Source organism: Anser brachyrhynchus (genome assembly GCF_964034855.1).
Source record: "Anser brachyrhynchus genome assembly, chromosome: 14".
In the NCBI taxonomy this organism is placed as follows: Eukaryota; Metazoa; Chordata; class Aves; order Anseriformes; family Anatidae; genus Anser; species Anser brachyrhynchus.
Window position 1 is genome coordinate 15,078,337 of NC_137709.1, and position 15,036 is coordinate 15,093,372.

At 36.3% G+C, this 15,036-nt stretch overlaps 1 protein-coding gene across 1 annotated transcript in view; it reads right to left on the bottom strand.

Annotated features, from left to right (window-relative positions):
* The window catches only part of DOCK2 (dedicator of cytokinesis 2), a 286,898-nt gene that overhangs the window by 150,528 nt on the left and 121,334 nt on the right, over positions 1-15,036 (bottom strand). The window contains exon 30 of the mRNA XM_080554755.1: positions 3,733-3,811. Coding sequence (XP_080410881.1) covers positions 3,733-3,811 — 79 coding nt within the window. The remainder of the gene's footprint in view (positions 1-3,732; positions 3,812-15,036) is intronic.

Here is a 15,036-nt window from a genome sequence, read left to right on the forward strand (position 1 = left end):
AAGGATTTGGACAATGCTCTCAGACATATGGCTTCATTTTTAGGTAGTCCTGTATCAAGCCAAGAGCTGGACTTGATGATAATTGTTAGGCCCTTCCAACTCAGAATATTCTATGATTCTTTGTGTCTAACTTAAATCCAACAATGTATTTCAAATACAGAGACATGAAGAGGATATAAACTGCTAAATATGGAAGGTTTTTACCTATTCCAGCAACTCCTATTAAACTTCAGATTTGCATGCATTAAGTCTATATTTTCCAGTTTAATTTCAATACTGAATAATGCACATTAATGTATGATGCATGATTCCTACCCTGTTTATACTGTATGCATTTATGAACTTAGAGTACCATGACAACTGCAAGCCTTCTTCCATCTTTGCTTCATGGTCTATTTTCGGTCAAATACAATAGCAATGCACTCTCTTCTCCCCTATAAAATTGTTTGCTCTGCAACTCCCAATTTTCTATTTCAACACAACTGTAAATATTCTGTACCAAATGTCTCTTAGTTATTCCTGTCTTTATTATTCTAGGTTACGTTGATTATTACATTGAACAACACCTGTTGCATGCAATTTCTAAATCTGATTTGTTTTCCAAGAGTGCCTGAAGCAGATCTGAATACATCCAGAATATAAAGCCTGCATGAAACACTCAAAAAACAACACCCCCCCCCCCAAAAAAAAAACCAACAACAACAACACCACCACCACCACCACTTACTTGCCCTGCAGGCATATAAATTCAGACATCATGCAACCTCTTTTAAGTTACTTGTAAGAATCTTTTATAATGATTCATTCTCAAACCAAACAACAGCTCTGGCACCTCCTGGCTGACCGCTGCCAGTGACAGTCACAATATTCAGACCTATTGTAGATAACCAAGCACTGGAATTTTAAAAAGGGCTTTTCGCATAAATGGACTCCATGTACCCAGCTTATTACAGACTAAGGCAGAAAATTTATGTGGAATGGCACATCACTGCTGTGCTGCGCAGCTCTGGTATTAAAGCCCTAGGGCTTTAAGCTTGTGAACAGTTTTAAAGATTGCAGCCACATCCTTTTACAGGTCCTAAATGACACCTCTTCTTCACTTTCTGCCTGAATCACATTGTGAGTAAAAAAGCAATTCTGCTTTGGAAGCAGGAAAAAGGCCAGGAACCTTTTATCCTCCATTTAACAACCTTCAACAGACTAGCAAAAAATTCTGCATTGCTTTTGATCTAGATGTATCATTTTTTATTTGCTCAATTGCTTCACAGTCTACTTGTTTTGTTTGGCCGGGTTGTCTGCTACGCAGTCATGTAACCACTCTGCCAAGTGAAAAATACTCAGACCTACTTCACTGTGCTTTAAAAGGCTTTCTTTTAATTATTTTTAATTAAGATTTTTCTATAATTGTTAATAACTAGATTCTGTGCATAAGAAAACATGATCCTACAAACAGTATAAACCATTTGCTCATTTACAAAGAATTTATTCTTTGTAACATAATTTAACATAATCTTTCAACTTTGCCAGTAGGCAACTCCAGCATTTTCACCACGCTGACATACACTATTGCTATTGTATATATTATATATTGCTCAATATGTATTATAGTATATAATATATATTGTTCTATATAGAGAAATTCCAAACTGGTTAGAAGTTTTGAACCTATCTTTCTGATACCAAGCTTCCATCAACTGCCAATTTTTGTCTACTGATACTTTCGTTGCATTGTAATATTTACAATGCAAGAGTTTGAACTGAATACTAAAAAGTGATATGCTGGCATTTGTTTCTATCTGCAGACTTGCACGATTTTTGGCAATAAATACATTCCCTATGAAATGTATTTTTTATTTTCATTAAAGTAAATACTTCTTTAAAAACCCTAAATTTCTTTTGAATACAGACACCTTAAAGACATCCCAAAGACTTGCTCTCCTATGCAGGAAAGGCATCTCAAAGTTTGACTTGATTTTCTCATCACTATTCTGTATCCAGAAAGCCCATCAATGAGGTAATGGTTAAATAAAAATGAAATTAAGCTTGATTTAGAATTTTCTTTTGCAAAACAGCAGCTAAAACAAAAGCTACTTTATACTAGACTCTTGATACCTTAACAGGTAAAATAAAAATATACACATACCACAACAGCTACACAAAGAAGGACTGCTTGTTTGTTTTTAACTGAAAATACTTAAAAACAACAGTGGAACGCCAAATATTAAATCTAAAAATAGTAACAGCCTTAGAGGGAAACTGTAAAGGAAACTATTTAATAAACAATGGAAGGAACCCATTTACCTGGAATTAATCACTGCTCATGCTTGCTTATGGACAAGTCATTAAACAAATGATATCTTTTTTTGTTGTCATTTGCTCATTTCCTAGTAATTAAAATTTTTCTTGAACTATAGCTCAAGATAAAATTGATGCTCAGAAAACGAAGAAGATCCACTAAAGGATCGCTCAAGTTTCTCAATTCAAATATATATATATTTTAAGTGCTTTTCTGTACTCAAGTCTAGACAGTCTGACTAGTTGCAAAACTCTTATTTTATCTATGTATGGATTTTTTTTCAAATCATGTAAACATGAAAAACAACAAAAATATTTAGGACATTAAATTTTTGAGCTATGATCTGAATAAGTACAGAAAACAGTGGGTGTCCAAACTTAGATTTTTAATTAAGAAAAGATTAGACAATATATTTTGCATTGTTCTGGCATTTTTAGTCCAATAGCAGCTTTTTTAAAGGTGCATTTAGGGTACTGTTATAAAAGGTCTTCAGAACTTTTATTCATGAAGAAAAAATAAATATCTGCCTGATTTCCACTTTTAAGTCTTTTGTGAAAACTACAATTCTTTAATGGCATTATTCATTTACTATAATGTTGTTTAGGTTACTCAAAGCCTTCAGGTATTTGACAAGTCATGAGTAAAAGCACAAGCATTAATACATTCCCTTGAGCTACAAGGTTCAGTGTTTAACTCCTATGTCCTTGGTTATGTTTGATAACATACTGGAATGTGCAGAAACACCACAGGAAGCTTATCTTAAATAAAAGTTCCAAGTTTAGACTGTTGCTTTAAAATTTTAAACAGGTATTGAGTGCCTTGGTAAAATTTTTACAGGTATGCAATCTTTACAGTAGCTAGCATGGTTCTGGTGCACATAAGTATAGCTACCAAATACATTTTATTTGTTTTTGTCATGATAAAATGCATGGAAAAGTTCAAAAGAATGACAGTAAGCACACTAACAAAAGCCCATATTTAAATTATTTTTGAAAGAAAAATGCTCAAAAAACAAGCAAGTAAAAAATGAAGAAGAAAAACAAAGAAAGAAATATCAGGGAAGATAAAAATTAAAAATAAATTATAAATGGTAAATAATCTAGGCATCAAACAAATTTAAACTCATTCTACCCTATGTACATATATGTGATACTATAAAGGTTATATGCATTACAAAAAAAAAAGAAAAAGAAAAGAAAAGGGGTTGTCTGCTTGCCTATTTTAAGTGAATCACAGTGCAAAAATCCTCACTTTTGTCCCTTATTATGAACAACAGAAGTCAGATTTTCACATCATATCAAAGATAGTCTGATCCCGCAGAACTCAAATCAGTAGTATTTTTGCTATCAAAAAATATCACAAGGGCTCTGACAGACCAGAATGACAGACTAGAATACATGTGCTACTTCTGCTCAGCTAAAAACCTTAATACTTACTTGGACTTCAAAATTCATATTCTCCAGAAATTTTTGGTTCATTGTCTCTGCAAATTTGTTGATGGCTCTCAAGAACACCCTGAAGAAAAAAAAGACATAGATCAATAAATATATTCTTTGGAATTCTACTCTAATCTTGTGTGGAATTCCAATTGATGAAAACACTTTTAAGACACTAAAAGAATCCAGGTTCACACATAAATGAACACAACAGGTTTGTTCTGTATGTGACATGTTACTTATGCATCAGCAATTTTAAGCATAGCTGTCAAAAAGTTTATTGATCTTCCCTGAAAAATTCAGACATCTTTTCTTTCCTCTGCTACATAAAACATTATATTCTTGAAAAAACATAGTGTTTTCAGACACAATTTTACCTTCTGTGTGACAGATCAGCTCATTTACAAGATGTTATTGCACCCTCCTCATAGGTTTGACAGCTGAAAGAGTTCCTGCACTCATCAGTTAGGAGCTGCCACTGCATTTCCCCAATTAAAATAAAACTTTTTAGTTTTCTCATTGGTGGCTGGAGATGAAGATGACACCTCTGTCCATCTTCCTCCTCAGGTGGCTTATAAAACCACATTCAAAACTGAGTTAATACACAGTATATTCTCCAAGTGGAAGAGTGTAAACGTGATGCCTCTAGCTTGAAAAGCAGCATCTACTTGTACTTATTATTAAAGCAGCAAGATTAAATGATATTTGTACAGCAGATTTCTTTGTCTAACTTTCCAACACAATGTATTTGTAAAACAAAGATCAACTGTATCATTCTAAATTTATAAAGTTTAATAAACAGTTTCATTCAATTTACAAATTGAAAAGCTAATCATCCAATCCCTTCTACTTCAAAGCTAAAATCATTAGTTTTAAGTTGAAATATTTTTGTTCCAAACACTGTGGGGACAAATATACTGCAGCCTGAAAGTCCTGAACACAAGGGAAAAACAATCCTACTCAAGCACAGTCACTGACTATCAACTAGCTATTACCAATCAGGAAAAAGATTTAACAGTTGTAAAAAGCGTGTCCACAAAAACAAAAACACCAAATAACTGTTTAGTGGCAACAGAAAAAAAAAAAAAGGCAAAAAACAATTAATTTGAATTATTAGCAAATGTTTAAAGAACACAAGGTATCTGTACTTCACTATCAAAGGAAAGTTGCATCCTTGTGTTGGATACTGTCTGCTGTTCTAGCCTCTCATCAAAAGGATAAAGAAATACCAGAGAGACAGAGAAAGAAGAAAAGCAAACAAACGTGACAAAAATGATTACATGATTACATTTAATGGACTGTGGCTAATACTTGGTTTCTTCAGTCAGGGGACACAATATGACTATGCAGGGTTATGGTAGAACCTATAAAATTTCAAGTACCACAGAAAAAACAGAAACCTATTGTTTGCTATTTTTCATGCAAGAAGCGCACAACACTGAACAAAATCATGGTGTATATTCAAAATAAGAAATAAGCTGTGTAAATCATTTCTACAATATGCTGTGAATGCCTGAATTTTATATCAGCAATTAGATGCATCAAAGACAAAAATCAGAGGAGGACTACTAAATGTCATCAGTCACTGGAGACTGGGAGAACATAGCAATCAGTGTTACTTAACTCCCAGCTCTGTTGTTATACTGTTCCTAGGAATCTTTTACAAGCCACTGCCAGAAACAAAATACCAGGTGAAATGGATGTAGGTCTCATCACTAAAAAAAAAAAAATTTGGAAGGGCTAAATTCAGATTCTTAGATTCTTAATGAGGTAGGCAATGCAAAAGATGAGCTTTCAACAGACTTCTGAAAGGGAGTATTACTTACCTGCTAAGAAGGGTAGTACACTGCTTCATTAAAACAACAACTTGACTGGCTAGATTGAAATCCTTTGTTATAATTATGGTTTTCAATGATTAAAAAACATCTTTGGGAAAACCTAAACCCTTCTCTCCATCCATCCAACATTACTCCTTAACACTGATGTGATCAAGGAAATAAAATAGTTTGTACACAGTGCTGTGTCTTGCTGTTTCCCCTGATTTCTTTCTTATTTCATGTGATCAGACAGACAGTACAGTTTGAACTACTATAGTAACTGTGCCACTGGAAGGTACTGCATTTCTAAGGGTGCTGTGTTTCTCTGCCTCATCATCGCACACTTTTGGATGAACTTGTGTCCAGTGGACTAGGAAACAGTTTGATCTAATCCTCACTAGCACTAGTTCAGCTAATTTTGCCAGTTGAATTAAGGGTCTGATCTGTGAAATGCTGAGTGTCATTAAATCACTTCAAGTTCAAGAAGCCTCATTTTGCTCAACACTGTTCTTCCAGGCTACCACCACTCTCTATAAACAACCTCTACATGCTCATGGAACTGCCCTGCCTATCCACCACAATTTCAGCTTATGTTGGTCTGAACAGGCTATCGTACTTTGCTTTTGGCCTCTTCTGTGGCTTAGTCTTATTCTGGGAAATGAGATTTCCTCAGCACACTGCCCCCCACTACCCACAAAAAACTAAACATATTCTTTGCTAATGCTTTACTCTCATGGGTACATTTATCTCTACAGAGCTGCCTGATACTTGATAAAAACAGTTTAAGATTTTGCTTAAAAAGGAATTCTAAAAAGAATGGTCCACACACACACACACAAAACACATAGCTAGGCAGAACACAGACACCTACATTGTATTCTGGTCTGCCAGCATAAACAGAACAGTAGGGGTATTATTCCAAGTAGAAAATTTGGGTCAAGGCCCTTTCACTGTCACATCTTTTCTCTAGAACTATATTGCTCTAGCTTCTCCTTTGATTTACAAAGTAAATTCTTGCCAACTCACATAATCAAGTTCTTAAGCTGCAACTGCTCACAGTTTTCCCTTCACTCGAAGTTTTCTGAGGGGGTATCCTCAGTCTTTGAGCTTATTTTTCCCTTTCCCATCTTCTGTGTTTTCACATCTTAATTCACCACCTAAATATCCTGTTTGGGCAGAACCTAGTATGGTGCTGATAATTTGTCTTACAATTAAAAAACCAAGACTTTGAGATACTTTGCCTTTTAGCACAGAAATATAGTGCAAAATAGAGTAGAAATAATCATAATGACCTAAATGTGCATGAACTATACTAGTGCCAGTCTGCTTCATAATATGGATGTATTTTGTGTGTACCATATTTTAAACTTTTTGTGAAGAGTTTGTGGTTTAATGTTTGCCATACATAAAAAGCCCGAAGGACACTTTACAAAAAGTATAAGATTGTACTTAATGTCCAGTAAAAATTACTGATCATATTAAAAATACTGATAGAGTTCTATACAATATAATCCTATGTACGCTATTTTGTGTGAATACCTCTTTCTTTCTCACAGATATCTTTTATCTGACATACTGGAATTACACATTTTCAAAAAGCATGCAATACTTCCATGTTGTCAAGTTCCAAATACTTTTGTGCTTTTGTATTTTGCCTAGAGGATGAGTCTATTTCTGTCATTGTAATGCAGTAGGTTTTAATTCTGTTCCTGGCTCCTGCCAATGCCATGCTGTACCTACCTCAGTGACTTGGTATTTATATGCTTCAGTTTCCCCCTTCAGAAGAAGGGCATATTAGTTAACTAGCCACAAGCGTGAAGTGAAACAGGTTCACTTCACATAAACACTGAGATTTTGATGAAAAGGCAAAGTATAATTTTAATGAATATTGAAAAAAATATTCCTCTTTAAAGAACTAAACATTGCTCCAAGAGGAGAAAGGTAACTCATTTGACTGGAGAAATCATTCTCATTACATGATTATTCATAATGTCAGTTACGTATTATAACTGACATAACAGATAAGATACAGATAGAAAATAGACCATAAAAAGACTGGACCCCGGAACAGCTCAGGAAAATGTAGCACGTACTATCCAACTTCAGAAGAAATTATCTTGAAAAATCACTGAAAGGAATTATCTTGTCACAGTGCAACATAACTTACAGAATCACAGAATCATCTAGGTTGGAAGAGACCTCCAAGATCATCTAGTCCAACCTCTGCCCTAACACTAACAAGTCCTCCACTAAACCATATCACTAAGGGCTACATCTAAATGTCTTTTAAAGACCTCCAGGGATGGTGACTCAACCACTTCCCTAGGCAGCTTATTCCAACGCCTAGCAACCCTTTCGGTAACAAAGTTTTTCCTAATATCCAACCTAAACCTCCCCTGGCACAACTTTAGCCCATTCCCCCTCATCCTGTCACCAGGCACGTGGGAGAATAGACCAACCCCCACCTCTCTACAGCCTCCTTTAAGGTACCTGTAGAGTGCGATAAGGTCGCCCCTGAGCCTCCTCTTCTCCAGGCTGAACAACCCCAGCTCCCTCAGCCGCTCCTCGTAAGACTTGTTCTCCAGACCCTTCACCAGCTTCGTTGCCCTTCTCTGGACTCTCTCGAGCACCTCCATGTCCTTCTTGTAGCGAGGGGCCCAAAACTGAACACAGTACTCGAGGTGCGGCCTCACCAGAGCCGAGTACAGGGGCACAATCACCTCCCTAGACCTGCTGGCCACACTGTTTCTTATGCAAGCCAGGATGCTGTTGGCCGCCTTGGCCACCTGAGCACACTGCTGGCTCATATTCAGCTGACTATCAACCAATACTCCCAGGTCCTTCTCTGCCAGGCAGCTTTCTAACCACCCATCTCCCAGCCTGTAGCGCTGCTTGGGGTTGTTGTGCCCCAGGTGCAGGACCCGGCACTTGGCCTTGGTGAACTTCATACAGTTGGCCTCAGCCCATTGGTCCAGCCTATCCAGATCCTCCTGCAGAGCCTTCCTGCCCTCGAGCAGATCGACACACGCACCTAACTTGGTGTCATCTGCAATCTTACTGAGTGTGCACTCGATCCCCTCATCCAGATCATCGATAAAGATATTGAAGAGGACTGGCCCCAGTACTGAGCCCTGGGGGATTCCACTAGTGACCAGCCTCCAACTGGATTTAACTCCATTCACCATGACTCTTTGGGCCCAGCTACCCAGCCAGTTTCTAACCCAACAAAGCATACGCCAGTCCAAGCCACGAGCAGCCAGTTTCTCAAGGAGAATGCTGTGGGAAGCGGTGTCAAAAGCCTTACTGAAGTCAAGGTAGACCACATCCACAGCCTTTCCCTCATCCACCAAGCGCGTCACTTGGTCATAGAAGGAGATCAGGTTCGTCACCAAGCAGGACCTGCCTTTCATAAACCCATGCTGACTGGGCCTGATCGCCTGCTTGCCCTGCAAGTGCTGCGTGGTGACACTCAAGATAGTCTGCTCCATGAGCTTCCTTGGCACTGAGGTCAAACTAACAGGCCTATAGTTTCCCAGGTCTACCCTCCGGCCCTTCTTGTAGATGGGCATCACGTTTGCTAGCCGCCAGTTGACTGGGACCTCCCCCGATAGCCAGGACTGCCGATAAATGATGGAATGCAGCTTGGCCAGTTCTTCCGTCAGCACCCTCGGGTGGATCCCATCTGGCCCCATCGATTTGTGTACATCTAAGTGCTGTAGCAAGTTGCCAACCTTGAATGTGGAGAAATCTGTTAACTTCTGCCTTCCAACTTTAGACTGATCAAAGGACAGGATTTTGGTTTCTCATACAGGTAATGCAATTAGATGCTTTTTCTTATTAAACTTCTCTTGTTCACATTTACCACTAACTTTAATCACTACAAGGAGCTATAAATATGTTATTTCAGGTGCTCAATTATGAGAGACCTTCTCTGGTGTTACCTGAGTAATATGGAATTTATTTTCTCATTGGTTGAAACAATTTTGATCTAAAATTATTTAAATTCCTTTACCCACAGTCATTTCCATTATAATTTCTGCGTTTATAAGCATTTGTTACTCTAATTTACCAGCCTCTTAGGCCTGGAGATTTATGGATGATCTTCAAGGCCAAAGTCTCTGGGCTTAATTTAAATATACAAAGGCAAGGCTTTGGCTTAGAACAGCAAAAGGATCATCATGGTTCAGCTGCTGCTATGTCCTGTACCCTTCTCAATGTCTTACTGCTTCTACTTTCCTTTATTTTACTGGCAGAGAATTTGATTTCAAATTCTGACAAGCAGTATAAGAAGTCTTCATATTAAAGCCCAAAGAATAGAATCCTACACTACTGGATGTATATTCTAAATAAGGCTCAAATAGCACTGTAAAATATACTAACAATCTAAGACCAAAAAAGCTGAAAATGTGTAAGTCATGCTAAGACAAAGATTTTATTTCCAATTGTTTTCCAGATAAATTTAAACATAGGGACTGAAATGGAAAAAAGATGTAGTCATAAGCATTATGATGCTAATCAAAGTAGGATTCCAAGGTTATTCCTTAGAAGTAACTATTTAATAGTAATATAGGTCTGCACATTGTCTTTGCTTTTGAAGTGCAAATAGGGGTTAAACCTAAAAAATAGATCTGAAACTCCAAGTTATTTTTAGCAAACAAGTTAGAACTAGTGCACCAGCTCCTTATAGCATAAAACAAAGAAATGATTACAGTTAAATAAAAAAAAAAAGTGAACTTTAGCAGACTTTATGCATGAAGGTAAAGCCACAGGAAACTGCATTAAGAAATTATTTTTAAGTAATGGCTCTCCACCGCAATCTATCAACTTAAATTGGCATTGCTGTTCTTCAGTGGCTTTGCCAAAGACGCCTTTCTCTGCATCTAGCTTCAGAACACTGTGGCCAAGATAATTACAAACAGTAGTCTAATATCCCTTCCTATTTAAAACCATGAATAGCCATGTAAATAGAGCTTGGTGTTGCAAAAAGGCTGAGCACTCAGTAGCTCTCCTCTACTGCTCACAGTTTAAACAATGCTCTCTTCACGTAGCCCTGCACATACAATTTTCTGAGTAGCCAAACTAAATAAAAGAAATAAAATTCTGGGCCCACAAAATTTTATGAAAGACCAAAACCATGAGTGCACCTTTCCTCTGACTCTCACACATGAATCCTTCCTAAAGCAATAGTCCAAGAGCAGTGAGATGTTTTCTCAAGTTCACACAATACAGCATAAAATTTGGAAGTTCATCATTTCAACTTTGAGAAAAGTAATCCAAATACTGAGGTGAAGACTGAATTCAGTCATCTAGTTATCTATGAACATGAACTCAAACTCATGTTCACTATGTCTTCTAAAGGTATGATTACACTGCAATGACATCTGCAAAGAATTAATCGAATATGGACTTTTACTGGATAATAAGAAAAAAAAGAAACAAGCTTGAAAAGAACATTATTTCCTGTGTTGTGAAAGCTCTTACTCCAAGAAACCTTTAAAAATTTGGATTTTTAATACCATATCTGAAAAACAATGAAGACACAAAAAGGCTTTAAAATTCAATTCTTCTTCCCTATGTACTTTTCCTTCAGAGAACGTGGCCCACAATTAAAGACAGGAGGAGCTGCATTAAATTTAGTTTGGCAAGTTTGTTTTTGTAATCACCAAAGGCCGATCAATCAGCACTTTCATTAGTGAACCTTCTACTTGAGCATGAAAGAATATGAGAGTTCTTTCAAAGCCTAGGAGATGCATCAACTATTATTTTGAAGGTCTGTTCTGAGCTGTGACAGGCATGGTCTTGCTAGTATGCCAATTAAATTAAGACTAGAGTAGAAATAGAGCCAAAATAATGCTTCCATATCGTTTATGTTGACTTGATAGGAGCATCCTCATGCTTTGCAGAGGACACCTGATAGAGATTTTTTTTTTTAACATGAAGCAGGCACAAAGGAGAAGCAGCTACTAAAGTCAACTGATTCTCTTGTGGGCCTCTGTCATCTTTCCTCTTCTTGCGTGTAGAGCTACAAGATGGCATGTGAAATTACGGAGACTTGCAAAGCAGGTCAGATCCAATCTCAAATGCTGATCATTATCAATGGCTGAAACAATGACCAGCAATTATAAACTGAAGATATTAAGATACACCTGAAGATACACCTGAAGATATTAAGTACACAGAGAGAGCAGGCAATCAATCAATGTGACAGGCAAGATTAAAAACACACATTTACTATTTCAGTGACCAAAACAGCAGGGGAAAGACTGAGAAAACAGGTGAAAAGATAATGGCTAAATAACAAAAAATCTTTACAAATTAACCACAGAAATAATTTCCTAATAAACTGGCAAACTATCATTAATTTAGAAATGAAGGGCAATGCAAAACAGAAGCACTACTTAAAAACCTTGTAGCCATGTGAAATCTTGTTATTAAGAGCATCATAACGTCAACACTTAAGAAGCAATTCACTTCCATGGTAACTGGAAAAATATGACCACTGGTGCAAAGAAAATAGTATAATTTAATCATATTTCTCCCTTTGTTTCAATTCGGTATTACTACAGACTGAAGCAGAATTTTTGTACCATTCAGACTGAACGAAAATTGCTTTTTTAGTAGAATTTTCCTAAATGCTTATTTCGATGTATGACAAGACTCTATGCAAACAGCATGGTCAGAAAACAACTGCTTAGAAGTAACTATTATCCAGCTTCTCCTGTCTCAGTTAAAACTTGTTTTGTACAATTCAATTTCTTTATTAGTAGGGTGCTTATTATTTGAAAATTTACCTTGAATAGCTAAGCCAAGCATACAAAACCACTACATGCTACGAAATATCAGTGGTATTTTGACAGTCATACAAAAGCAACACCTAGACAAAGACAAGAATGAGCAATTGCTTTGCTGCTATACAACCAAATGCAAAACATGACAGTTTCCATTTGAGATCTCTTTATTTTGCTAGCAATCTGTTTATATGCAGCTCTTAATTCAGCATCTACTAACAGCATGTTTTAAAAACTGCTTATCTCCCATTTAGGATACAAAATAATTTTTTGAAACTGTATATTATGTACACACCCATGCAGAACTCTTTTGAAAATGTGATCTTTAGCATGCTTTCAAGAAACATCAAAGCTGGAGAACCAAGTGAATAAAAAGCTGGCATAATGCTCCTTGGTATAAGTAACGTATTTGGAAAAGCATTCTCAGTAATTTTTCTTATCCTATGAGTATCTTTTCACTTGAGTCTGCTCTCCTTTTTCATGCACTACAGCTAATTGTTTTCAGAGTGGAAATATCTTGATTAAAAATAAAATAAAATGCACATGTCTTTGGTGCTATATCAAGTCTGGGAATAAGATACAAAGTCAGAACCATACGTGACTTAACATGGTTGCTTCAGAATGCCATACACTAATAAATACTGTCATATTTATTTTCCCTCTGCTAACACTAATTTACCCTTACTGCAATATTTCTAGATATCATTTAGTCCTCATTTTTATGTATCTAAGACTTGTGCAGAGGTGATAGTTTGATAAACAAATTTACAGGAAGAAATACTTCTATTATTTAAACGTCAAAGGATTAAAATTGCACTATTACATTAAAGTAATGGATAACGCTGTGGATAGCAAGTGCATAATACTAACTGGGCTTTTTTTTCTTGTTGTTATTTTGTTGGTTTTTAAAGCAGTATCATTCAGACTCTGTATTTTATTTATGATCTCAACAAAACATTTTAAAGGTTAAAAAAAAGTATTTGGGCTTTGCTTTTTCTTTTCCCCATTAAATAAATTTTCTGTATTTGAAATAAATTCTCTCCACTTGTATTATTTTATAACGGTATATGTACTTTTGTTTTTTTCAGACATTCTTATTGAAAATACTTAGCAAGTAAACACATTCAATATAGTATTTTTATTTTTATTTTTTTAACTTCCAGGGAAGCCTGGCTTTTTCTGAACATAAGAATACAAACTGTAATTACAGACAAATATGCATCTCCCTTTTGTTTAAGTGTTACTTACTTGAGTTTACTACTTCACAACTGAAACTGTATCAATACAGAGGTAGTAGTTGGTAGACCCAACAGATTATGTCTTAAAAAGATCATTATGCGTTAAATTCATAATACACCAACAGGGTTATTTTGTGATGTAGCTTTCAAAAATACAAGATAGCTGTTCAAAATAATGTTACATATATGCAGTTGTCTCATATTTAATTTCCTAGAAATATCTTCAGATATGAAGCATTGACTGAAGTTACTTGTCAGAAAAGAGAGCGTGGAAAGATTGCTCTATAGCTTCTACACCTGATGAAAATTATGGGTACTGAATTTTTCTTGGTACCTTATTTATTTATGATAACAGGCTACATTACAAAGATCCTTAGAGACATGCAAGTCAAAGGTGTCTCTGGAATAATAAGTTTATCTTGCTGAATTTCTGAAAACACCGCATTAACAAGTTCTTCTGAGTTGGGTTGTTCTCCTCGCTGAGATTTTCACTTGTAATTCTGAAGAACTTACACTCTACAAGCATGAGCATCCTAGGAATCAGACCCAAGAAAGATGGGCCACTTTGCAGTGGGAGGGGGAAAAGGATGACTCACAGCATATTTTCGCTCTGTGTTTTAGATGAAAGACTAAATGACTACCATCAAACGTAATAAACACCTAATGTGTACTGTGACCAGGATATGCAATAGCCTGTCTTGCTGTAGTCAAGATGGCCTTGGATGATCTGCTGCAGTCACCACATAATTGTTTAGATGCTCAGTAAGCAGACAATTCCATAACATAGCTAACTAAGGGCAACATACAGTTAGTGTGAGTAAACATACTGTAGTATTAGGTGTTAGGAAGATGCAAGTGATTGAAATGTAGGGTTACATCAGGCAGAACCAGACTTAATCACACATGGTTGTAAGAGATGTTCTGTTTATAAGACAGCAAAGCACTAAATGGCTCAGTCAGACACATCAGCTGCAGCTGGAACTCTAACTCTCCATGGAAGTAAGCTTACAATCCACAGTGAAACAACTGCCTCTTCTCTTTATCTGCCTTATTCAATTTTCCTAGGCAAATCTTATTCCATTTGCTCTATTAAAGTACTGACTTTTGTGAGAACTTGGAAAGAAAAGTAGGAAACATAGTTGCCTAGATTTAATGGAAAGGAAATACAAATCCATGAATCTGGAAACACTCTGCACCAAATATCCAATGTAGAAGAACAATAAATTAATAAATAAAATGTTCTACCTCTGAAAGGACCATTACATACACATTACATATACGCACACACAGAGGGGAAATTTTATTTCAGCACAGACATTTTTAGTCTCATAGCAGAAACAAACCCTTTAAGTGCACATCTTATCACTAATCATGATTAAAATGACGACTGAACAGTAAAAGCCACCTGAACCTGTTATGTTTCATATACCTTCCTGTGCATGCATGCACTACGGGATATTT